The sequence below is a fragment of the Carassius gibelio genome, chromosome B15, assembly GCF_023724105.1.
Source record: "Carassius gibelio isolate Cgi1373 ecotype wild population from Czech Republic chromosome B15, carGib1.2-hapl.c, whole genome shotgun sequence".
NCBI lineage: Eukaryota > Metazoa > Chordata > Actinopteri > Cypriniformes > Cyprinidae > Carassius > Carassius gibelio.
The window spans coordinates 1,488,096-1,513,283 of record NC_068410.1 but is presented as its reverse complement, the minus strand read 5'-3'; the positions used below and the strand labels follow the sequence as shown (position 1 = coordinate 1,513,283).

At 42.7% G+C, this 25,188-nt stretch overlaps 3 protein-coding genes across 9 annotated transcripts in view; 1 reads left to right on the top strand and 2 right to left on the bottom strand.

Moving 5' to 3' along the window:
* LOC127972093 (trichohyalin) overlaps positions 1–11,094 on the bottom strand; it is a 16,344-nt gene extending 5,250 nt beyond the window's left edge. For 2 of the 5 annotated variants that reach the window (XM_052575375.1, XM_052575378.1), the window contains exons 1-17: positions 10,923–11,094; positions 10,400–10,550; positions 9,788–9,899; positions 9,481–9,715; positions 8,631–8,720; positions 8,487–8,549; positions 8,322–8,399; positions 7,350–7,451; positions 6,601–7,260; positions 6,040–6,093; positions 5,362–5,429; positions 3,139–5,157; positions 2,941–3,027; positions 2,474–2,657; positions 2,308–2,382; positions 270–392; positions 1–69 (exon numbers count right to left, since the gene is read on the bottom strand). The exon at positions 1–69 is cut by the window's left edge and continues 75 nt beyond it. In XM_052575375.1, coding sequence (XP_052431335.1) covers positions 1–69; positions 270–392; positions 2,308–2,382; positions 2,474–2,657; positions 2,941–3,027; positions 3,139–5,157; positions 5,362–5,429; positions 6,040–6,093; positions 6,601–7,260; positions 7,350–7,451; positions 8,322–8,399; positions 8,487–8,549; positions 8,631–8,720; positions 9,481–9,715; positions 9,788–9,899; positions 10,400–10,481 — 4,101 coding nt within the window. In that variant the 5' untranslated portion in view covers positions 10,482–10,550; positions 10,923–11,094. The remainder of the gene's footprint in view (positions 70–269; positions 393–2,307; positions 2,383–2,473; positions 2,658–2,940; positions 3,028–3,138; positions 5,158–5,361; positions 5,430–6,039; positions 6,094–6,600; positions 7,261–7,349; positions 7,452–8,321; positions 8,400–8,486; positions 8,550–8,630; positions 8,721–9,480; positions 9,716–9,787; positions 9,900–10,399; positions 10,551–10,922) is intronic. The other 3 variants (XM_052575376.1, XM_052575377.1, XM_052575379.1) reach the window with 3 other exon arrangements.
* A 286-nt stretch (positions 11,095–11,380) lies between these two features.
* Positions 11,381–17,082, bottom strand: LOC127972092 (suppressor of cytokine signaling 5-like). 3 transcript variants are annotated; one of them, XR_008156994.1, is made up of 3 exons: positions 16,921–17,082; positions 13,856–15,756; positions 11,381–12,637 (listed from the first exon to the last, which is right to left on the bottom strand). XR_008156994.1 is itself a non-coding variant. In XM_052575374.1 (2 exons), the coding sequence occupies exon 2, from the start codon at positions 15,636–15,638 to the stop codon at positions 14,274–14,276; it is 1,365 nt and encodes a 454-aa protein (XP_052431334.1). In that variant the 5' UTR covers positions 15,639–15,756; positions 16,921–17,082; the 3' UTR covers positions 11,381–14,273. The 3 variants fall into 3 exon arrangements, 1 of the variants encoding a protein (XP_052431334.1); XR_008156995.1 differs by having other exon boundaries at positions 11,381–12,634; XM_052575374.1 differs by having other exon boundaries at positions 11,381–15,756.
* Positions 17,083–17,934: 852 nt separating this feature from the next.
* On the top strand, positions 17,935–22,788 carry LOC127972091 (RNA polymerase II-associated factor 1 homolog). Its single transcript, XM_052575373.1, has 14 exons — positions 17,935–18,147; positions 18,315–18,344; positions 19,288–19,380; positions 19,467–19,588; positions 19,771–19,837; positions 19,907–20,008; positions 20,092–20,197; positions 20,279–20,347; positions 20,846–20,949; positions 21,036–21,152; positions 21,246–21,374; positions 21,454–21,559; positions 21,643–21,727; positions 21,873–22,788. The coding sequence occupies exons 1-14, from the start codon at positions 18,101–18,103 to the stop codon at positions 22,181–22,183; spliced, it is 1,488 nt and encodes a 495-aa protein (XP_052431333.1). The 5' UTR covers positions 17,935–18,100; the 3' UTR covers positions 22,184–22,788.
* The last annotated feature ends 2,400 nt before the right edge of the window (positions 22,789–25,188 follow it).

Sequence of the window (25,188 nt, the reverse complement as noted above, 5' to 3'; positions counted from 1 at the left end):
GTGTTTAGAGATCACAGCGTCTCTCTCCTTCTGAAGAGAATCCAGCAGACGCTCCCGCTCCCTGCTCTCCTGCACACACACACACACACACACACACACACAGAGAAACACACACACACAGAGAAACACACACACACACACACACTCTCTATGAAAATCAGATGAAGACAGTCTGACACAGTGAGTGTGTGTGTCTGTGTTTGTGCGTGCGTGCACGTGTGTGTGTCTGTGTTCGTGCGCGTGTGTGTGTGTGTGTGTGTGTGTTGTACCTGTTCCAGGAGTGTCTCTCTCAGGTTCTGTAGCTCCTGTTGATGTTCCTCCTTCAGTTGTTCTAGTTTCCTCCTGTGATCTCTCTCGACTTCCTCCCGGACTTCCTGCAGCACATCTGTGAGCTAAACACACATGAACACACACTCGTCAATATCAGAAATAAAGTCCCAATACGGCTTCATGTGATTATTAAGCGATGAAGGCTGTGATTAATTCGATCCTCATCAGCGCTGAGTGTGTGTGTGTATGTGTGTGTGTGTGTGTCTGCTCATGATCTGCTGGTGTTCACACACACACTGATCCACATGAGCTGCTCAGAGTTTGAGTCGCTTTGACGTTTGCTTGGAGTCACAACAACAACCTTCTCCACAAATGTGTGATTAGAAGCGTTTATCATCAGTAGAGCAGCTTTAAGGATCTGTGAGGTTTTCCATCTCAATCAAAGTTGGAGGGCTTGACATTTAAAAATGAAGAAATTAAGACTATAAATAGTATAATTTTACAGTTTTACCGTAAAACTTCAAAACAGCTTCAAAATCCTCGGTACTCATCTAACTGGACCTGTCTGCTGCTTCTGACACTGTTAATTACCAGATTCTCCTGTCCACACTCAGAAAGATGGGAATCTCTGGAACTGCTCTCCTGTGGGTTAAGTCCTACCTCTCTGACAGATCCTTTAGTGTGTCTTGGAGGGGTGATGTTTCAAAGTCACACCACCTTGCTACTGGGGTTCCTCAAGGCTCAGTACTTGGACCACTTCTCTTCTCCATCTACATGATATCTTTAGGATCTGTCATTCAGAAGCATGGCTTTTCTTATCACTGCTACGCTGATGACACCCAACTCTACTTCTCATTCCAGCCTGATGACCCGATGGTAGCTGCTCTCATCTCAGCCTGTCTGAGTGACATTTCTAGCTGGATGAATGACCATCACCTTCAGCTTAACCTTACGAAGACTGAACTACTGGTGATTCCAGCCAACCCATTGTTTCATCACAACTTTTCTGTCCAGCTGGGTTCGTCAACCATTACTCCTTCGAGGACAGCCAGAAACCTAGGAGTTGTGATGGATCATCAGTTAAGCTTCACAGACCACATTGCTACAACGACCCGGTCCTGCAGGTTTGCCTCATACAACATTAGGAAGATTAGACCCTTCCTGTCAGAGCAAGCAACACAACTTCTTGTCCAAGCTCTTGTTCTCTCCAGACTGGACTATTGTAATGCTCTCCTGGCTCTTCCTGCATGTACTGTCAAGCCTCTGCAATTGATCCAGAATGCAGCAGCGAGGGTTGTCTTCAATGAGCCAAAAAAAGCTAACGTTACTCCTCTTCTCATCAGGTTACACTGGCTACCAGTAGCTGCTCGCATCAAACTCAAGGTACTGATGCTTGCCTACAAGACGACCACTGGCACGGCACCAACTTACCTAAACTCACTGGTTAAATCCTATGTGCCCTCCAGAAGTTTGTGCTCTGCAAGTGAACGACTCCTTGTGGTGCCATCCCAAAGAAGTTCAAAATCACTCTCATGGACCTTTTCCTGGACTGTGCCCAGCTGGTGGATGACCTCCCAATCTCAATTCATACAGCTGAGTCTTTACTCATTTTCAAGAAACATCTGAAGAATCATCTTTTTCGCCTGCACTTAACCTACTAACACCAGCACTTTTCCTTTTCTTGTCGTTTCATTAAAAAAAGAAAAAATAAACCCTGGCTATGCGTTCTATACTAGACTAACTGAGACTTGTCATGGCACTTGTATTCTGTTGTTGTTCTCTTGTTGACCTGACTGCTTCTATTGTTCTCATTTGTAAGTCGCTTTGGATAAAAGTGTCTGCTAAATGATTAAATGTAAATGTACAAAACTAAATAATTTGAGCCTAACCCCTAAATTAGTCCAAAAAAAAATTTTATACCTATTTTTTATTTTTCAGTGAAATATTGCAAAAGTAACAGTCATTTCTTATTTTGTTAAATATCTTTACTTATTGGAAATAGTAATAATAATAATAATAATAATATGTGTGTTGTACCTCTCTCTGATACTCTACTAAAGGCTGTTCTGGTCGTGTGCTCCTCAAATCCTTCTGTGTGTCACTCAGTTTATCCTGACAAACACAACAGAGTGTTAAACACACACATAGCTCTCTCTCTCTCTCTCTCTCTCTCTCTCTCTCTCACACACACGCACACACACACCTGTAGTCTGATGGAGGTCAGCTGCTCCTCCTTCTTCTCTTGTAGCCGCCTCCTCTCTGCCTGGAGCTCCTCCTCTGACTCCTCCCTCAGATGCTTGAGGTCCTGCCTCCTCTGAGTCTCCACCCTCTCTTGCTCCGCCTCCAGCTCTGAGCGCAGCTCCTGCAGCTTCACCTCATTCTCAAGCCTGGACACACACGTGTGTGTGAATGCACTGATGGTGATACTGTGTGTGTGTGTGTGTGTGTGTGTGTGTGAGAGAGAGAGAGAGAGACTGAGTGTGTGTATGTGCGTGTATGTGCGTGTATGTGCGTGTTTGTGCGTGTGTGTGTGTGTGTGTGTGAGAGAGAGAGAGAGACTGAATGTGTGTATGTGCATGTTTGTGTGTGTGTGTGTGTGCGTGTGAGTGTGTGTGTGTGTGTTCGCGTGTGTGTGTGTGTGTGCATGTTCATGTGTGTGTGTGTGTGTACCTGAGCTGCTGTAGCTGTGTGTGCATGTCGTTGTTCAGTCGCTCCTCCTCGTCTCGTCTCTGTTTGATCATCTGCTCCTTCAGGACTCTGAAACACACACATCATGTGACCTGTGTGACTGAGATGATGACACAGTTTCGTGAACATCAGTGCTGGTGCTTCAATAGCACATCTACCCACAATGCAGCAGTGACTGACCTGAGCAGCTCTGCGCTCTCCTCCTTCATCCGGCGCTCCTCGTCCTCCTCGTCCTTCATCAGAGCGTCTCTGAGCAGCTGCAGTCTCCTCTGCGTCTCCTCCATCAGTCTGCTCCTCTCCTCCTCCATCAGTCTGCTCCTCTCCTCCTCCATCAGTCTGCTCCTCTCCTCCTCCATCAGTCTGCTCCTCTCCTCCTCCATCAGTCTGCTCCTCTCTTCCTCCATCAGTCTGCTCCTCTCCTCCTCCATCAGTCTGCTCCTCTCCTCCTCCATCAGTCTGCTCCTCTCTTCCTCAATCAGTCTGCTCCTCTCTTCCTCCATCAGTCTGCTCCTCTCCTCCTCCATCAGTCTGCTCCTCTCCTCCTCCATCAGTCTGCTCCTCTCCTCCTCCATCAGTCTGCTCCTCTCTTCCTCCATCAGTCTGCTCCTCTCCTCCTCCATCAGTCTGCTCCTCTCCTCCTCCATCAGTCTGCTCCTCTCCTCCTCCATCAGTCTGCTCCTCTCCTCCTCCATCAGTCTGCTCCTCTCTTCCTCAATCAGTCTGCTCCTCTCCTCCTCCATCAGTCTGCTCCTCTCCTCCTCCATCAGTCTGCTCCTCTCCTCCTCCATCAGTCTGCTCCTCTCTTCCTCAATCAGTCTGCTCCTCTCTTCCTCCATCAGTCTGCTCCTCTCCTCCTCCATCAGTCTGCTCCTCTCTTCCTCCATCAGTCTGCTCCTCTCTTCCTCCATCAGTCTGCTCCTCTCTTCCTCCATCTGTCTGCTCCTCTCCTCCTCCATCAGTCTGCTCCTCTCTTCCTCCATCAGTCTGCTCCTCTCCTCCTCCATCTTTCTGCTCCTCTGCGTCTCCTCCATCAGTCTGCTCCTCTCCTCCTCCATCTTTCTGCTCCTCTCCTCCTCCATCAGTCTGCTCCTCTCTTCCTCCATCTGTCTGCTCCTCTCCTCCTCCGTCAGTCTGCTCCTCTCTTCCTCCATCTGTCTGCTCCTCTCTTCCTCCATCAGTCTGCTCCTCTCCTCCTCCATCAGTCTGCTCCTCTGCGTCTCCTCCATCAGTCTGCTCCTCTCTTCCTCCATCAGTCTGCTCCTCTCTTCCTCCATCTGTCTGCTCCTCTCCTCCTCCATCAGTCTGCTCCTCTCTTCCTCCATCAGTCTGCTCCTCTCCTCCTCCATCAGTCTGCTCCTCTCTTCCTCCATCTGTCTGCTCCTCTCCTCCTCCATCAGTCTGCTCCTCTCTTCCTCCATCAGTCTGCTCCTCTCCTCCTCCATCTTTCTGCTCCTCCTCTCTTCCTCCATCAGTCTGCTCCTCTCTTCCTCCATCTGTCTGCTCCTCTCCTCCTCCATCAGTCTGCTCCTCTCTTCCTCCATCTGTCTGCTCCTCTCTTCCTCCATCAGTCTGCTCCTCTCCTCCTCCATCTGTCTGCTCCTCTCCTCCTCCATCAGTCTGCTCCTCTCCTCCTCCATCAGTCTGCTCCTCTCTTCCTCCATCAGTCTGCTCCTCTCTTCCTCCATCAGTCTGCTCCTCCTCTCCTCCTCCATCAGTCTGCTCCTCTCTTCCTCCATCAGTCTGCTCCTCTCCTCCTCCATCTTTCTGCTCCTCCTCTCTTCCTCCATCAGTCTGCTCCTCTCTTCCTCCATCTGTCTGCTCCTCTCCTCCTCCATCAGTCTGCTCCTCTCTTCCTCCATCAGTCTGCTCCTCTCTTCCTCCATCAGTCTGCTCCTCCTCTCCTCCTCCATCAGTCTGCTCCTCTCTTCCTCCATCAGTCTGCTCCTCCTCTCCTCCTCCATCTGTCTGCTCCTCTCCTCCTCCATCAGTCTGCTCCTCTCCTCCTCCATCCGTCTGCTCCTCTCCTCCTCCATCTGTCTATCTGCATACTCCAGTCTCTTCCTCTCCTCTTCCTCGCGCTTTCTCTTCTCCTCTTCCTCTGTCTCTTCTGGTCTTTTCTCTTCTTCATCACACTTTCTCTTCTCCTCTTCCTCCCTCTCTTCTTGTGTCATCTTCTCTTCTTCATCACTAGACAAATGCCTGATAAGAGACACACATCATCATTATCAATAATTAAGCTAAAACTTTTTTCTAATTTATTATTAATAAACATTTAAAATAAAATAAATATGATCTGAAATAGTAAAAAAAATGCATATTTTGACAATCACTGAACATGAGAGAGTTAGTGGTCTGAAGATAAATACAGACGGATCAGTGCTGATCATCATCATCATCACACACCTGTCTGCAGAGTCAGAGACATCCACACATCTGTCCACATCTGCCTCGCCCTCGGCTTCCTTCCTGTCCTGAGACACACACACAATTTAAAACTTTCAGGTTTAAAGACTCATTCAGTCTCTGTGTGTGTTTGTGTGTGTGTGTAAAATAAGTATTGAACGTGTCAACATTTTTCTCAGTAAATATATTTCTCAAGGTGATGATGACATGAAATGTTCACCAGATGTTGGTAACAGCCCAAGTGCTCCGTACATACAGAGAGAACAAAACAAATAAGTTCAGAAATGTATGTTAAATTAAAGTTCTGTGTAATAAAATGGAATGACACAGGGAAAAAGTACTGAGCTACAGAAATATATTTAAAACTTTGTACAAAAGCTTCAAGACGCCCCCTGTAGGAGAAACTAGTCTCATGCATTGCTCAGGTGGGATCTCGCTCCATTCCTCCACACAAACAAAGATCTTCAAATCTGGAAGTTTCTGAGGGTTTCTTCTATGAACTCTGACCTTTAGTTCTTTCCTTCCATTTTCTGTTGGTTTCAAGTCAAGTGATTGGCTGGCTGTTCTAGCAGCTTTACTTTCTCTGAAACCAATCGTCCAGCCTTGTTTTTACTCGCTGTGTTTATACGTGTGTGTGTGTGTGTGTGTGTGTGTGTGTGTGTGTTGACGAGGTCATACCTTCACATTATCAGTGGATGAGAGCAACGCTGCTGCTTCACTGTCCTCAGACTCCTGACACAGAACAGAACACAACATCATACACACGTAAATCAGCTCACACACACACACACACACACACACACACAGCAGTATGAGGAGAGGATGCTGGGAGATTCAGCTCTGCTGCTGAGAGGAGCTCTGATTGGCTTAAACTAGTCTCACTAGTCAGTCATCAATTTTTTTTTCTTCAAGAGCGCTCATAACTGTACGTCAGTTTCATAAAAGGTTAAACCGCTCTGATTACCTCTTGACCAACTGCTATGCTAGCTCTTAAAACTCAAGGTCTTTGCACACTGAGTCCGAAATTCTTATCTGAAATATATATAAAAATAAATACGACCTCACATTGTGTCAAATCACTTTACACACTGCTCCAAACCTTTGTCTGTCATACAAACACTTTGGACAAGGTTCGATTTTGTGCGTTTTTGCATTTGTAGCAAGAATTATTACTTATACGAAAAGAGGCATGAGGCGTGGGAGGGGCTTGCTGAACAGGGGCGGGGCACTCGGTCCTACCTCACTAGACACTGGATTCCACTGAGGCACAAACTTCCCTGCTTTAACACGAGTGACTTGAAGGCGAGAGCTGTTACTCTGAGCCTCGGAGACGAGTCCTTCAGTCTCTCTCTGCTCTTCCTCATGTTTATCCTCCTCTGCCTCACTCTCCTGACGCTCTTCCTCAGAGGAAACACTTCTGATGGCCTCTGCTTCTCCATTTATGGACCATTTGTGTGTTTCAGTCATCTCTTCTTCCATGTTTCCATCATCTCTCTTCTCCGTCTGATCTCCTCCTTCTGTTCTCTCCTCCATCACGTTCTTCTCCTCCTCCTCAGGATTGCTGATCTGTTCCTCAATCTCCTCGCTCTCTGTGTTCTGCATCTCTTCATCTCTCATCTGTCTGTTCTCATCTATGTTTCCTTTCCTTTTATCTTCTTCTGTTCTCTCCTCCTTCTCTTCAGGACTGTTGAATCTCTCCATCTGTTCATCATCCTCCTCCCTCTCTCTGTTCTCTGTCTCTTCATCTCTGATCTGTCCGTTCTCCTCTTCATCTGACTGTTTCTCCTCCTGCGCTCCTTCGCTCATCTGTTCGTCTTCCTCTCGGCCGCTGGACACCGCAGCATCTGGGGTCAGAGGTCGTGACGCTACTGTGGAATGGAGGTGATGTCCAAACGAGTCCTTACAGCGGAGAGAAGAGTTAGAGACAGAGAGAGAGAGACAGAGAGAGACACAGAGAGAGAGAGAGAGAGAGACAGAGAGAGAGGTACCTCTGAAGGAGCTTCTGGACTGTGATCTCTGGACAGGGCCAAATCCTGTAGTTCAGGTTCTGTTCTTTCTTCAGGAGGAACCGTCACACTGACCTCACTGTCCTGAGACACACACACACACACACACACTGACTGAAGCGGTGTCTGAAACTGCTCCCTATGAGCCGTTAGTCATCCAGAAGAGGCCTGATCAAACAGGATTTTATTAGTGAATGAAAACCCACACAGGTGAAGTCACACAGATGGATAACGGCTGCTCTATCTGATGCAACATCCAAACACTGCCCTATCATTCATCCACCTCAGATATGGCTTATCATCTGAAATATGTCAGTAGCAGCTGGACATGTCTAATGTTATCCTGGAGAAGTGAGTGCTGCTCGGTGTCTGTGTGGAGCATATTCTCCAGAACGGTGCAGATTCATACAAGATAAGAATAAACATGCCATGTAAAATTAATGCAAGTTCAACTTTTGAAAAAACATGTCTCGAGACTTCATGGCAGTTCTCCCATGCCACTACGTCTCATGATTTAAAATATTTTTCTCAAAAGTCTTTTTTCTTTTTAAATTATATATAATTTTTTTTTTTTTCGCTCCCTCAGATTCCAGATTTTTAAATAGTTGTGTCTCAGACAAATATTGTCCTTCTTACAAACAATTTAATTTCATAAAATGTACCCTTTTGACTAGTTTTGTTATCCATGGTAACATGTGAAACATCGTGTTATTTTATTACTCTGAATAAAAGTGCATTAGTGATATTTTGCTCGATGCGCCCTCTTGTGGTCTCAGGAGAGAAGCCAGAAGCTTTTTTCAAACCTAACTGACATTACGCTCTTTAGAATATTGGTAGTATTTAAGCACAAAACTGAAATGTAGTTTTTCAGCCATTCTGACAGTCCTGCAGTGCTATTCCTGCGATCAGATGGAGAAGAGTCAGACGGATGAGTGTGTGTGTGTGTGTGTTCACCTCGTACTGTAGACCTGCTCCCAGAGCGTCCAGATCCAGATGAAGGTTCTGCAGGAGTCCGGCTGAGTCCCGCGGCCTCTAACACACACACACACTCACTTAGATCTGATCCAGCGTTCAGTGTGTGTGTGTGTGTGTGTGTGTGTGTGTGTGTTTCAGACTCACCTCTTCCTCAGAGATCTCCTCGTCTTCCTCAGCGCTCCTGACAGCAGCAGAACTAGACACAGCCTGATGCACAGAATCCAAATCAAAATCCAAAACACAGGTCACACTCACAAACACAACTGCAATACATTTGTGCTGCTTTACCCCGAGAGAGAGCGGCTGGAGTCCAGATCCTCTGAGAGGAGCGACAGGAGCGTCAGACAGAGCACGGAGACGAGCGAGAGGAGCCAGCACCTGCAGAGAGAGAGAGATAATAATCATACCAGCCAATCAACAGTCCTCCAAAAACTGGATGCTCTTGAGTCATGCATCAGAAACAACCAGAATCCAATCGATTATCCAATAACCCAACAAGAACTGAAAACTGAGATCCCTCAAATTCAGAAATCCTGTGGCCCTGCAAATTGCATTACTCAAACTTAAAAAAATAAATAAATGTGGAGTAAAAACTGGACAGCAAAGGACAGACTATTATCCTCAACAGTGAGGAGTGAGACTTTATTTAACATATATATCAATGAACTGGCAGATCTATTCAAAAGTTAGGGTCAGAAATTAGTATTTCTACTCAAGGTGGCATTAAATTGATCAAAAATGTCAGTGAAGAGAAAAAAAAAAGATTTCTGTTTCAAATAAATGCAGATCTTCTGAACTTTCTATTCATCTGTGAATCCTAAAAAATAAAATCAATCACAGTTTCCAAAAAAATACAACTGTGTTCAACATTGATAATAATCTTCATGTTTCTTGAGCTGTAAATCATCATATTATTCTGATTTCTGAAGATCATGTGACACTGAAGACTGGAGGAATGATGCTGAAAATACAGCGGAGCATCACAGAAATACATTACACTTTAACACAGATTCACACAGAGAACAGATGATTTAGATTACAGTAATATTTCATCATTTGTACAGTATTTTTGATCAGATAAACACAGCTCCGGTGAGCAGAGGAGACGTCTGTGTGCTGCTGAAGACGATGTTCTCACCCCTGGAGCTCTGACTTCCTCCAGCTCTTTCCTCTTGTCCTTCTTCTTGTCTTTCTTGTCCTTCTTCTTCTTCTTCTTGTCCTTGTCTCTCTTCAGGGCGCTGGGGGCTGTGGCGTGTTGGTTGCGCTCGCGCTCCTGCTCCACCAGCTGTCTGTAGTGTTCATCACACGGATGATCCCAGGTGGACTGACCGGTGGAGAAGTTAAAGTAGTACACCTCACCGCTGACGTCCTGACTGAACACACACAGAGTCACTTCCTGTCTCCACATAATCATGCCTGTGTGTGTGTGTGTGTGTGTGTGTTACCATGGTTTCCACTCGGTCGGCAGAGGTGCCACCATCCCCTCTCTGGCCAACCACAGCAGCTCAGGCTCTCGCTCCGGGTCGATGCCGATCTCCACCGCGTACTCATGGATCTCTGACACACACACACACACACACACACACACGTCTGTCAGCACCTCACTCCAAACCTCTATGACTTTCTTCAGTGAAACTCAGAAGAAGAAATTATGAAGAATGTTCAGAACTAAACAACAACACTGGACCCATTATATAAATACAGGTGCTGGTCATATAATATTTTCTGAGATAATGAATTTGGTTAATTTCCTTAGTTATCATTTATATTCATCAAAATTAAAAGAAATAAACATTTTAAATATATCAGTCTGTGTGTAATGAAAGAATATAATATACAAGTTTCACTTCTTGAATGGAATTAGTGAAATAAATAAACGTTTTGATGATATTCTAATTATATGACCAGGACCTGTACATGTGTGTGTGTGTGTGTGTGTGTGTGTGTTTGAAATCTAAAGCTTATTTTATTGTGGTTTATATAACAAAAAGGTCATAATACAATCTTATGAAGAACCGACAGGAGAGACAGTGATAGTGTGTGTGATGAAGTGTAACCTTGCTCTGAAGGGATGTAGTTCTCATCATAGTCTTCCTCCAGCACCAGCTGATCTCCGATGCGCAGTCCCGCGGTCGCCATGGTGACGGCGGCGTGACAGGAGCGCGCACGGGCCTTCAATTAATCTCACTCGATTACTTCAAATTAAAACTTCACAAACACATCACATTCAGCAAATAACACGTACTTACGAATAAAAGCCACTGCGTATTATTAAATAAACGTAAAAACACACATACAATGTCGACACGCATCTGTTAGTGTTTACGTTACCTCAGATAATCATTTTTCATTGATAATCATAAAGATGTAGATCATAACTGAATCACTGGTGATATTTAATGAAAACACAAGTCTGGAGGAGCAAATTAAATGACTGATTTAAACCATATAAAGGCAAATCATCAGTAAAGACACTTAAGTCGAGCGTCGCGTAACGTTACCCTGAAATTTATGAAACATTCTTATTAATAACGTTAATAACCGTTACTGATGATTTAACGCGATTAGTTTAATCCTCACCTGCTCTCTGATCCCACGCCTTCAGTCCTGCCGTGAATGTAATAGCATTGTGTTACTTTACAGCTTTATTTCAGGTGATTATTTTCAGTCTCAGATGATTTTCTGAATATATAACAGAAAGTTAAAATCCGAAGCGTCGCGTCTCTATCACAGCAACCAGACGGAAACATGGCGGCCGCCGCAGTCGCACTTCAAAATAAAAGTCCCGCAACTACGCATGGACTTACACGGGATATACATATAATTATATAAATAATATAATAGAGAAAAATAATAATATGAATATACTAATAAAATAATTTATTTTATCAATTACAACATAAGGAAAGTATCTGGAAATGAACTATAGTTTTATTTTTGTACAATAAAATAAAAATGACGAACTCCCTTGAATAGCATTGGTAGATCCTGATTTAAAATGACAACAATTAAATGACAAAAACAAACACCAGAGAGTCTTAAAGATCCAACATAGTTTATTAATATGTGCTTTTGTTACACCATACACAGCAATAAAATTATTGACACTTGGCTTTATACTATATATGAGAAACACATGTGAAAAAATGCTAAGCATATTAGACAAGCCTTAATGTAGAAAATAAATTAATATCAGTGTAAAAAAAGAAAACCTAAAAAAACAAGGCAAGCTGCTTTAACAACAGAAGTTTGTGACATTCATGATGGTCCTCTGGAAATCACGGTAAACTGTCGACACACACACAAAAAAAAACACACTCACTGTGCTTCACATCAATCCAGACTGATAAAAAAGATCCCAACAGAGACGGCAGGATAATGTTATAAATATGCTAACAGTTGTTTAATCACACTGCAGCGGACTCTGATTTCGTTTAGTCTCCAAACACATGGCGTTTGGCCCCTTTGAGTTAAGATTCAATGCTGCAGCTTCTGGAACATCTTTGACATTTTCACAAAGTTTCACAAGTGTTTCTAACATCATAGATGTCTCGCTCGTCTCAGTTGTTTTCAATGGGGTTCAGTAGTTTAGATATTTGGTTTCTAGATAAAATAAACCACTAAAACATGCCTCGAGTGGAATCACAACGCGATACAGTAAATGAACATTAAAAACAAAATCAATGCTTTGGAATGAATGAATGAATGTGTGATTGAGTGTTTGGAGCGTTTCTCCAATACATCTCTGACGTCCAGATGGAAAAACCAGCCCTCAGCATTCAGAGAATCCAGAATCCTGTCATTCCCCAATCAAATCATGTCCAAGCTCTCATATTACACTAAACGAGACGTGATGAGTCAATGAGAATAAATCGAGATCTGCAGTACTGTGCATTAGATCTGTTCTACCGTCTACAGGCTCAAAATTTGGTGAAATGATCCACTTCTGAATGAAGCATCATGTGGCAGAAGCATATCTGTCTGTGACGTATGCTGTGATTAAAAGAGCAGACATGCATTCTGAGTGTGAATGGTGAGCATACTGGGCTCTTGGGAGTGAAGAGGAGTGCAGGGTCGATAGAGATGATACTGAGACGCTCCATTAGCAGCAGTTCTCCAGTGTAATGTACTCCAGTGGCGTTAGCATGCAGCGGATACGTGTCTGGAATAAGTGGCTGACGTTATGAACGAAAGATCAAGAGCTGACATCGTCTAGCGTGAGGAACTGTTCCATATGCCTCTTCAAACTCCACACTGCACTGTAGTTTCACTCCATACAGAAGAAACCCAACCTGCTGCATTAAACAACAATAACTATACCGATAACTATACCGATAACGATAACTATACCGATAACGATATTGATAATGATACCGATAACTACATCGATAATGATACAGATAAGGATACTGATAATGATACCGATACTAATGATGATACCGATAATGATACCGATAACTATAACTACACCGATAACGATACAGAGGAGCATTTGTGCTGGACATTGTGTGTTCTTGTTCAGCTGATGAATGATAAAAACATTTACAGCCAATCAGAATCCACTGACTTTAAAGATCTTAAGATTTTAAAGAGACGGTATGCACTTAGAATAAAAGTAACATTAACATGTGTGTTATAGTTATGACTGTTGTTATATTTAACAATAGTCATGGTTACAGTCATCACTTTACTTAATATTTATCGTTATGGTCAACATTTGGTCAATAATTGTTGTAACGGTCAACATTACAGTCAGCGTTATAGCCATCGGTATAATTATCAATATAGTCAATGCTATACTCACTGTTACAGTCATCGCTACATTGTTTTAATCAATTTTATAGTTAACATTATTAATTGTTTTTAAGTTTAACACAAATTTAATCAGCAGGAATGGCTATATCCATGGCAAAATCAACGGTTTTATAATAATGACAATATCATTTCAATTCCTCGTTTACAATAATGTAACAATTTTATCTTAAAAACCTCCAACGTACAAAAAAATACATACATATATATACTTAATTTAACAATTATGGCAACAGTAACAATAAACTAGATTTTTTCTATTTAATGTACCATAAAATTTAGAAAATTATTCCAAGAGAAACTTTTAAAAAAATGTCTATTAATAAACTGTCTGAATAAAATGTTGCCTAATAGCATATACAAATGGACATTCAACAGTCAATGCTATATCATTATAGTCAACATTATAGTTAGGGTTATATTGTTAAAATCAACATTAGAGACAACGTTAAAGTCTATTTTATTCAACTTTATAGTTAACATTATATTGTTATAATCAACTTTAAAGTCTACGATAATAATCATTAAAGTGATCGTTATAGTTATCATTTTTGTTGTGAACAGGTCGTAACTCCCAAATGCAACACTAAAATAAGAAAGGCTTGCTGATTCGGTGTTACTCCGTGACGAACTGCCAACATCGAGAAGACGAGCTAACAGCGTTTAAACCTCAAAATGAGGAGCGTCAGAAAGGCACTCACGTCTTCATATCAGGCGTCGTGGCACTTCCGGTCGAGTGCAGTCCGACGATCAATCGTGATTAATCGCATCCAAAAAGAAGTTTTTGTTTACATAATATATGTGTGTGTTCTGTGTATATTTATTATGTTTATATAAATACACACAAACAGAACACATTTTGAAAATATTTACATGTATATACATTTATATTCTTATATAAATATATAAACAACTTATTTATCTTAAATACATACACATGCATGTGTTTTTATATATACATAATAAACATGCATGGCACACACACATACAGTCAAACCAAACCATCTATTGTCTGAATAATTTTTGGATTGACTGTATATTTTGCAAACAAAAACTAGTACTCTGCATGTGATTAATCGTGATTAATCGTCTGACACACTCGTCCGGTCTGGTCCGCGGTCACTCCCACCAGGTGTCCAGTCTGCGGATGCGCACGCGCTGCTTGTAGTGGTACTCCTTCAGGTGCTCCTTCAGAGCGCTGGGCAGCGGCAGAGCATTGATGCCGTCGTACGAGGTTCTGCTGCTGATGACGGCGCGGCAGATGCGCTGCAGGCTGAAGGGCTGCGAGCGGTGGATGGGGTTCGACAGCAGCGGCTCGAAGAACATGCAGGAGTTGGGGTCTTTATAGTGCTCCAGCAGACCGGTGACGGTGGGAGCGTGGAACACACTGGGGTCGTGCACGTCGAAGCTGAAGTTATGGTTCCACTGCTCGATCCTTGCGTGCAGCGAGCGTCCGTACCTCCGGAAGCTGACCGAGAACAGGTAGTCTTCCTGAGCAGAGTCACGCAGGAGGAACGTTCCTTCGGGTTTGCCTTCCAGCAGTGTTTCGGCTTGGTATCGGTCCATGACGCCCCAGTAGCACGGCAGGTTAGTGATCCGGAGCAGATCGGGGACTAGACAGTGGATGTAATCGATCTGCGTGTGGATGCGATGGAATCCGTCGAGTGATTTAGGACTGTCCGGCTGAACTAGAGGCGGAGATGCGGCACACAGATCAAAATCTGATGACGAGGATGCCACGACTTCATCGAGCGTGTCCAAACATCTCTGCAGGAGCAGTGTAGCGCGCTCGTCTCCGGCTAACTCATTCATCCCCGGAGCTAGTTTGGGTCCGAGCTTGTACAGCGGGTTGATTTGTGCCGTCACTTCGAAGGTGTGTATCTGAGCGTTGGGTGGAGGTTCGACTCCCTGCTCGATGCTAATCCGGCGTCTCTCTCGTAAGCGGTCGTCCTCGTCCTCCACAGCGGCGCAGACCAGCGTGGGTCCGGAGTCTAGGACCGGAGCTTGAGAGATGGGAGCCGTGTGCTGTTTGATGAGGTACCACTTCTGTGCCAGGTCCGAGCCAGCGGGGAACGGACAGCTGTCCAGCATGAGCTCGCTGAGGTGGATCTTACGCCTGGAGGACGGCGAAGGGGACAGGACTTGGCTGTGGGTTTTAATGGGGAAACACTGGCCTACTGCGTCCTGGATCTTCTGGCGGAGCGTCCTGCTGCTTCCGGACGCCTTGCTCTCCGTGTCCTCAGCGGAAACCCGTTCGGAGAGCAGGGATTCGCTGGAATCGTTCAGAAGGTCCCCGTACTCGAAGCCGTCGCTCAAGGGCCGCTCCGAGGTCAGGTCATGGGACAGGTGGCTCTTCTTCTTCCCTCTCCCTCCCTTCTGCCTCCCTCCGTCTCGTCTCTCCTCTGAGCGGCTCTGACGCACTTTGGGCCGTGCACCGCGCTCCCGCTCCTTCCCACGATCCCCTGCTTCCTCCGGAAGAGACATGACTGCTGCGGACCGGATTGTGTTCGTTTAAGACCAACGAGTCAGACCAGAGTCACTGCACATTCACTGAACATGATAAATAATCAGCATTCGAGTCCATCCAGATCACGCTTTCAATCTGCGTAGACAACAGAAAAAACAGAACAACATCAATCATGAGACATAACGAGCAAACAGCATTCATTAATCCGACACATATTCAACAACTGCTGACAATCTTTCATGTGCAGTTCTTAGAGTACACTGTAAAAATTACTGTGGCTTTAACAGTAAAAGACTGTAAAAGTTCTACAATAAAAAGCTTTTAAATGGTTAATGGTGAGTTGCCCTACTATATACGGTAAGATACTGTATTGAACATCACACGTAATTTAACGGTAGCATACCGTTTTTTGGACGTTAAAAATAACATATAATTTAAAGTTCTCTACGTTACATTTCACATGTTTTTCATTGAAACAACTTTATTTATTCTTAGTTTCTTCTCAATAGTTTTGTACATTAAGTTTCATTTTGTGGACCACATATATTTGCATCAATTAATTGCATAAAATTTCTCAACAGCTGAAGTGATTTCCTTTGTATATCTCAATATTTTAACTAAATGCAAAAGCTGAATAATCAATCAAAGCCTACCGATTAATTCGTGAAATAATCCACGATTAGTCAATTAATCGTTCTTATAATCCTTAGATTAATTTATTATCAAAATAATTGTTTGTTGAAGAACTAGTTAATCTTAACTAAAGCTATTAAATTTACTTTATGGTTTAATTAAAATAAAATGTAAATATTAGATGAAAACTGAAAACTAAGAGTTTAAGTAATTAAAATTACAATAAACAAAATATAAAAATAACTAAAATGGAACGTCAAACTTATACAAATGAAATGAAATATTATTAAAAATAATAGAAAATTAGGAAAGCACAACAAAATTACTAAAAGAGTACTGAAATACCATTATACGATCATAATACTTTTACAGTATTATGAGTATTATAAATTGCTTTGATCCTTTTATTATGTAAGTCACTTTGAATAAAATTGTCTGGAAAAATAATGTAATTTACATATCAATAAATATCAGACAATTCGTTAATAACTGTTTTAAACAAAGCGCGCGAATATCAGCGTGAGTCCGTTATGAACGAGCGTCACTGTACAGATGTTAATAACGGACTTAGTAACTCTGTGTTACAGTGTTTAGTGTTGCTGTAGTACTACTGTAGTATCGTTAGGGTTAAAACAATTCGTGCGAAAATCAGTCAGAAACACGAACCTGTATCGTCTGATGACTCCGCGTCACTCCTGAGCTGATTAATGACCTGTGATGGATTAAATCACTTTAATAAGTCAACTTTAATCAAATAAAATCGCTTTAACTCGCGCTAACTCGCGCAGCCCTGCCGCTACCGTCGCGGTGACTTCACTTCCTGTCAGCAGACAGACAGACTTCCGCCATCAGGCACAAACTTCCGGATTATATTTAGAACAGTTCTGTCAAAGGATGTGGTTTTATTGTTGATGTTGAGCTGGTATTAAGTAGACACTATGACAGTTATCACTTTGAGCTCTTACTAAAAATAATGTTTAATATTTCATACAAGCTGAAGAACCTTCACAGAACAATCAAACCATTTTATTTTCACATTAATTTAGTGCTGTCAAACGATTAATCACATCCAGAAAACAAGTGTGTGTTTGCATAATTTATGTGTGTATTGTGTGTGTTTATTATTCATATATAAACACACACACACACACACGCACATAATATATATTTCGAAAATATGTCTATATTCATATAATTTATATGATAAATATATGTAATATATAAAAAATATCATTTTCTGAAATATATACAAGCATGTGTGTGTATGTATATACACATAACAAATATACACAACATATATTACGTAAAAAGTTTTATTTTGATTGTGATTAATCGTTTGACGGCAATAATTTGTGTGTAATATAAATTATACGAATATACAAGTAAATATTTTCGAAATATATATTGTATGTGTGTGCATTTATATAAACATAATAAATATACACAGAATATATTATGTAAACAAAAACTTTTATTTTGGATGCGACTGATCTTTTATCAAACATTACAGTAAGTGTTCACTTTCGCTAATGCACGAAGTATCACGAATAAAGAACAACATTTCTACAGGTTTTTTAGATCTGGTTTGTATATATAATTGTAGAAGTTTATAAATGCATGAATCTTTATATAAAAAGTTTGTGTAAGTTGTCTGTGAGTTTGATTCAGGCGCTGATCGGGGCAGCCGCGGCGGCGGGGTCCTTCAGAAGACGCTGTGGGGCGGAAGTCGCACACGAGCGCGCGCTGCTGTTGTTTCCGTCGATTAACTGCTTTAAACTGTTAATTGTTGTGTTTCGCCGCTGTTTGTCACTCATTTGCGTGGAGAAGCGCGTTTATTTTCTCCAGCATGGCTCCTACGATACAGACGCAGGCGCAGCGCGAGGACGGACACCGGTGAGAGACATCACGATTATAAACACGAATATTACACACGATCAGTCAAACACTCAGAGAACTCTTCATCATGTTGTATTTAATTACAGCCGTGTTGTGAACTGGTCGTGTGTCATTTCCTCACGAGCCCTCAGTAGTGTGTGACGTGTGTTCTGTGTTTACTGCAGGAGTTCAGCTCACAGAAGCGTCCCAGAGAGGTGAGGATGATGAGGATGAAGGTGTGGCCGGTTCATGTCGGCCGGAAACAAGCCATTATTTCGATCATTGATTAATCTAACGATTATTAAATCGATTAATCAACGGATCGTGGATTATTTCACTTATTACTCTAGACTTGGATTATTTAGCTTTTGTGACTAGTTAAAATATTGAGCTCTAACAAATAAATAAAGGTAATCGCTTCAGATTTTGAAAATCATATTATGCAATTAATTCATTAATACAAATAAATACATGTGGCACACAAACCGAGAGAAACTCTCTCATTCACGGTTTATTTAGCTGTATGAAAATGAGTCACTGAATTAAACATTATTCTGCCGAATGTAAGTCATGTGGATTAGAAGCAAAGCAGAGGTAAGATATTTTATTTTTGATTATTTTATTCACAACATAATCTCTCTTCAAAAGTACCTTACAGGGTTATGAAAATCAAAACGGTTCTGAGCGAGATCAAGCTCTGCAAACCAAACTATCACTTTAATTAATATTTTTCCCCACTAATAAACATGAACTTTATCTGCACAGTGCTTTATAACTGAAACTATTTTTTTTCATGTTTAATGCTGTAAAGCTGCTTGATTTAAGTCTGTCTATTACATGAAGATCTGTATAAACAAACATGACGTGACTTTACTGGAGTACAGAACACACTTCCACATCGCTGTAATCCGATGCTTTCTTAACTGCTGCTTTCTCACCGCTGTCAGTTTCTGTTGTTTATTTCATATTTAAGAGGAAAGCACAGCATATAATTATATACTGATCCAAACGATGATCAGAAGTGCTGAGTGTGTGTGCGCGTTGTTCTCTTTTGACTCAGTCAATGGTGTGAGAGTGGGGCGGGGCTGTCTGTTTGATTGACAGACGGACACCTGTTTGGAAACAGTGGTGTGTTTAATAATCTCCCGTGTGCTGCAGGTCAGGCGTCGTGTGCAGAGTGAAGTATGGAAACAGTCTTCCGGATATCCCCTTCGATCCCAAGTTCATCACGTATCCGTTTGACCAGCACAGGTACGGCTCTGACGTGTGTGAGTGTGTGTGTGTGTGTGTGTAGGGCTGCTGGGATACGCTGTGGTGACGCGTGCTGTGTGTTGCAGGTTTGTGCAGTATAAAGCCACATCACTGGAGAAACAGCACAAGCACGAGCTGCTCACCGAACCAGATCTGGGCGTCACCATCGACCTCATCAACCCTGACACGTACCGCATCGACCCCAGCAGTGAGTCACACACACACACAGCATTTCTGTTTGAAATAATACTAAAATGTATTTTATTTCATCTAGTTCTGAAGTTTGACTCTGTACTGTATTTCCCTGTGTGTTTCTGTGAAGCTGCTTTGACACAGTCTGTGTGGTGTGGTGTGGTGTGAAGGTGACTTGTCTTGATGTGTGTGTTTCAGTTCTGCTGGATCCTGCTGATGAGAAGCTGCTGGAGGAGGAGATTCAGGCTCCGTCGAGCTCAAAGAGGTGCGAGAGAATCACTTCTCCTGTGACCTCTGACCCCCAGCACTGACTCTGACAAGTGTGTGTGTTCAGGTCCCAGCAGCACGCGAAGGTAGTGCCATGGATGAGGAAGACGGAGTACATCTCCACCGAGTTCAACAGATACGGCGTCTCCAACGAGAAGGTGGAAGTCAAGTGAGTGAGACACCACCAGTCTGTCTGACATCTCAGTGTGACGCTCTGATCGTCATGTGACCCCCGTGTGTGTGTGTGTGCAGGATCGGTGTGTCCGTGAAGCAGCAGTTCACAGAGGAGGAGATCTACAAAGACAGAGACAGTCAGATAGCAGCCATCGAGAAGACGTTTGAAGACGCGCAGAAATCTGTGAGAACACAGATCTCACACACACACACATAGCCTCAATTTGATGTGTTTCTGATTTACTCTTCTGTGTGAATCTTCCAGATTGCCCAGCATTACAGCAAACCCAGAGTCATGCCGGTGGAGGTTCTGCCCGTCTTCCCAGACTTCAAGGTCTCTCTCTCACACACACACACACACACACTTACACACACATTACATTAACGTTTGGTGAAGGGAACAACGCTAAGGATATTTTCTACCGGCCCACTAGTTCAAAGTTTTACTTGCCCTGCCAAAAAGACTAAACTAGTTTCTGTTGTCATTGTTTTTGATCCGTTGTGTTGTTCTAATAAGCTTATATGTCACCTATAGTTTAGATGGCAATTAAATATTTAATTTAAAAAACCACAGCAAAAATCACTCATGGTTAAACATTATTAAAGACAAGCGACAGCCAGTGAATAAGACCAAATGAACAAAATACAAATAATAGCACAATTAAACATAGACCTGTAGCTCAAAGATAGAACTGAAATTATGATTAGGTTTTTATGTTTGTAGGTGTTCAGGTACAGAAATGGAAAAATCACACACATAATAACATTTTCAGCTTTCAATTCGTCCCATGATGCAGTGCTCTGTCCGTCTCTCTCTCTCTCTCTCTCACAGATGTGGATTAATCCGTGTGCTCAAGTCATCTTTGACTCTGATCCGGCTCCTAAAGATGTTTCTGCACCAGCGGGGGTGGACATGATGTCACAGGCCATGATCAGGTGTGTACGTGAACCCTGACCCCTGAGAAACCAGAGTCCTGATGTCAGCTGACCCGATGTGTGTGTGTGTGTGTGTGTGTGTTCAGGGGTATGATGGACGAGGAGGGGAATCAGTTTGTGGCGTACTTCCTGCCTAACGAGGACACGATGCGCAAACGCAAGAGAGACGTGGAGGAGGATCTGGAGTACATGCCTGATGAACTGTGAGACTCTCATCAAACACATTCATCAGAGAAGAGTTTGTTTAACTATACTGGTATCCTCATGTGTGTGTGTGTGTGTGTGTGTGTGTGCAGGTATGATTATAAGATCGCTCGCGAGTACAACTGGAACGTGAAGAACAAGGCCAGTAAAGGATACGAGGAGAACTACTTCTTCATCTTCAGAGACGGAGACGGAGTTTATTATAATGAGCTGGAGACCAGGTATCTGTCAATCACACAGACGGCTCCGCCCACTCCAGCTCTGCGTGTGTTACTGACCGCGTGTGTGTGTGTGTGTTAGGGTGCGTCTGAGCAAGCGGCGGGCGAAGGTCGGCGCTCAGTCGTCTACGAACGCTGTGCTGGTGTGTAAACACAGAGACATGAACGAGAAGGAGCTGGAGGCTCAGGTCAGATCACATCACAATCATCTGAGACTGAGTTTGTCTGCACAGAAGATGTGTTCACTGATCTGTGTGTGTCTGATGAACAGGAGGCTCGCAAGGCTCAGCTGGAGAATCACGAGCCTGAGGATGAAGAAGAGGAGCTGGACCTGGAGAAAGACCTGCAGGACTCCGGTAACACACACACACACACTGTTGTAATTATTTGTTCAGTTCCAGTGATTGTTACGGTTATGAAAGAGTGTTCAGTGCGTGATGTTATGTGTGGTTGATGGAGAACCTTCCTCCGATGTGAATGTAACCGTTCTTCTGTGTTCAGGTGAGGAGCGTGAGAAGCCCAGCGACTCTGAGAACTCTGAGAGCGAGTCTGAGCGTGAGGAAGAGGAGCGTCCCGCTGATGAAGACGAGGAGGATGAGGAGGAGGAGGAGGAGGAGGAGGTCAAGCGGCGCGAGAGGAAGAGCAGCGGCAGCGAGAGCGGAGAGGACCGGCAGGCGCGGGACGAGGAGGAGATCTTCGGCAGTGATGATGATAGTGAGGATGAGGAGGGTGAGCGAGCGAGGAGTAACAGCAGCAGTGTTCAGCACAGCGGCAGCGAGAGAGCGTCCGACTCCAGCGACGACAGCGAATGAGACGCTCCGCTCCTGCTGTTTCCTGTTCCTGTCTGAATCACATCAGATCGACACAGATGTGCGTCTGCACTGCAGAAACAAGGCTATCTTACTGAGTGTTTCTGTCTCGTTTCTAGTCAAAATATCTGGAAATTCTTCAATTACGATGCATCTACTAAAGCACAGTGAAGATAGATATTTAGTCTTGTTTCCAGGGGAAAGTGCTTTTTGCTTAAAATAAGTAGAATTATCTGCCAGTGGGGTAAGTCATCTCATTTCAAATATATTTTACTTACACCACAGGCAGAACATTTTACTAATTTTAAGCAGAATGAACTTGAAAAAATGTTTTCCCTAAAAACAACTCTAAATTTCTAAGTAAGATGAGCCTTTTATGGCTGTGTGTGTGTGTGTGTGTGTGCGTGTGTCTGTCGTGTGATCTGTAATAGATGCTGATATCTGGACTGTACGGCTGGTTTTATCCTTCTGTAGTTTGATCCAGTTTCATTCTCTGCCGTGTCATCACGGACTGAGTAAATCACTTATTAGTGAGCATCCTTTTTGGTAGTTTTCCTTTCGTTACAGTGTAAACATTGTAAATAAACAATGATTGAGTTTTTGTAGAAGTGAGTGTGATTCTGTGATTGAGACTCAGACGTGATTTATGTGAGATCGATTCACAAACCAGTTTCTCCAGATGTCTTTCAGGATACATGAACTGAGAGTTAGAATTATGACGGAATATCTAAAACAGAATAGCTTCAGTTCAGAGCGTAGCTTCTGCGAAAGAATGACAGTTTCTCCTTCAGCCATTCCTGACACACAGGTGAGATGACCTTTGACCCCCAGAGCAGCACAAGGGTCACACTGACCTCATGTTCCTCCTCTCAGGGTCAGACTGTCTCGCACACGACCAGAGAACTCGATGAAGAAACAACCGTGTCAGCACTAGTTCGAGGGATGAGGACAGGAAGTGTGTTCCTCTGCTTCCTGTTATACTGGAGTAAAGTCATAAAGCAGCTCTGGAGCTCGATGCTCTGAGACTCAGAGGTGTTACTGATGAGATGACCTTACCATCCTGTGCACAGTTGATTTTCTTTGATAAATCTCTCAAAGATTATATAATGATTTGTTTTGAAAGCAGAATGATTTGAGAACGCTAGTGTAGTGTATGAACAGACATGACAGTGTGCAATGTGTAGTAGTATCACACGATCACTTTACATGCAGTTATTTTGCACTTGGACAAGGGCGGATCTAGAAAAATATTGACGTAGTATATTTTACAAAGCAATTTCTTACATAATTTCTTTGAGTTAGACCAAACTTTTATTTTGGTGGGTTGTAACCAGGGTTGAAAAAATAACTTTAATCAAATAAAAAACTAAATGAATACATTGGATTATTTACAAATCACAATTGTAGCTCTCCACATTTACCTGTGGCAATAACTTTATTATGACTCTAATTTATTTTATAGTCTCAAGCATTCAGAAATCATGCAAAAGGAAACTAAGCAGTTTTACTATGATAAAACCATGGTTTATTTTAGTAAGGGTTGTGATATGCACGTTTTTTGTTGAAGAAATTATAAAGCCTGTGTCATCTATAGCAAAAAGCTGTCCAAAAATGAAAGATTTAGTGAATATTTGAATGAAATGTTTGGTCAGTAGCCTAAACAAGGATTTGATTGTCCTGTAAGTGTAACAGCAGCAATCACATGGCATTTGTAATAACATGTACATAAATAGTTTATTTAGTATTTGCCTACATTATGTATTTTAACAGTGTTATTATTAACCAATCATTATTGCCTCATTATTTTTTATATAATGCATTTTAAGCCATTTTAAAGACAATTGATGGCTTAGGTCTGTTTTTATAGCAACAACAAAAATATTACAGTATATTAATACTTTGTAAATTATTAGAGTTATGGGGATTGCGAATCATTTGAATCAGTTCGGGAATTCGTAGCGGGATCGCAAATCATTTGAGTCAGATATGGGGATCACGAATCATTTGAGTCAGTTATGGGGATCACGAATCATTTGAGTCAGTTCGGGAGTTCAAAGCGGGTTCGCGAATCATGGGGTTCGTAAACCATTTGAATCAGTTCGGGATTTCGGAGCGGGTTCGCGAATCATTTGTGTCCGGGAGTTCAAAGCTGGTTCGAGAATCATTTGAGTCAGTTTGGGGATCGGAAACCATTTGAATCAGTTCGGGAGATCGTAGCGGGTTCGCGAATCATTTGAATCAGTTCTTGAGTTCAAAGCGGGTTCGCGAATCATTTGAGTCAGTTTGGGGATCGGAAACCATTTGAATCAGTTCGGGAGATCGTAGCGGGTTCGCGAATCATTTGAATCAGTTCGGGAGTTCAAAGCGGGTTCGCGAATCATTTGAGTCAGTTTGGGGATCGCAGATCATTTGAGTTAGTTCGGGAGTTCGTAGCGGGTTCGCGAATCATTTGAGTCAGTTCTTGAGGTTAAAGCGGGTTCGCGAATCATTTGAGTCAGTTTGGGGATCGGAAATCATTTGAATCAGTTCGGGAGATCGTAGCGGGTTCGCGAATCATTTGAATCGGTTCGGGAGTTCAAAGCGGGTTCGCGAATCATTTGAGTCAGTTTGGGAGTTCAGAGCGGGATCACGAATCTCGAAAGATTCGCGCTCGTAAATTTTCAAATTGGCCATAACCTTTGCATTTACCACCCCGGTAGATCCGCCCCTGCACTTTGGAAATACAACTTAAGTGCATTTGGGCAAATCCAGTCTAAGTTTTGCATGTGAAACAGAAAATTGACATTATGTGCAAAATACATTGAAATTCAGATGAAAGTGTTTTAATCTGAGATCAGGAGGAGTTTGTTTCTTCATCAGGTTTGTAAAAATGTAGCATTGCATCAGTGTCTCGATGGATGCTCTGCAGTGAATGGGTGCCGTCAGAATGAGAGTCCAAACAGCTGATAAAAACATCACAATAATCCACAGCACTCCAGTCCATCAGTGAACATCTGGAGAAGACATAG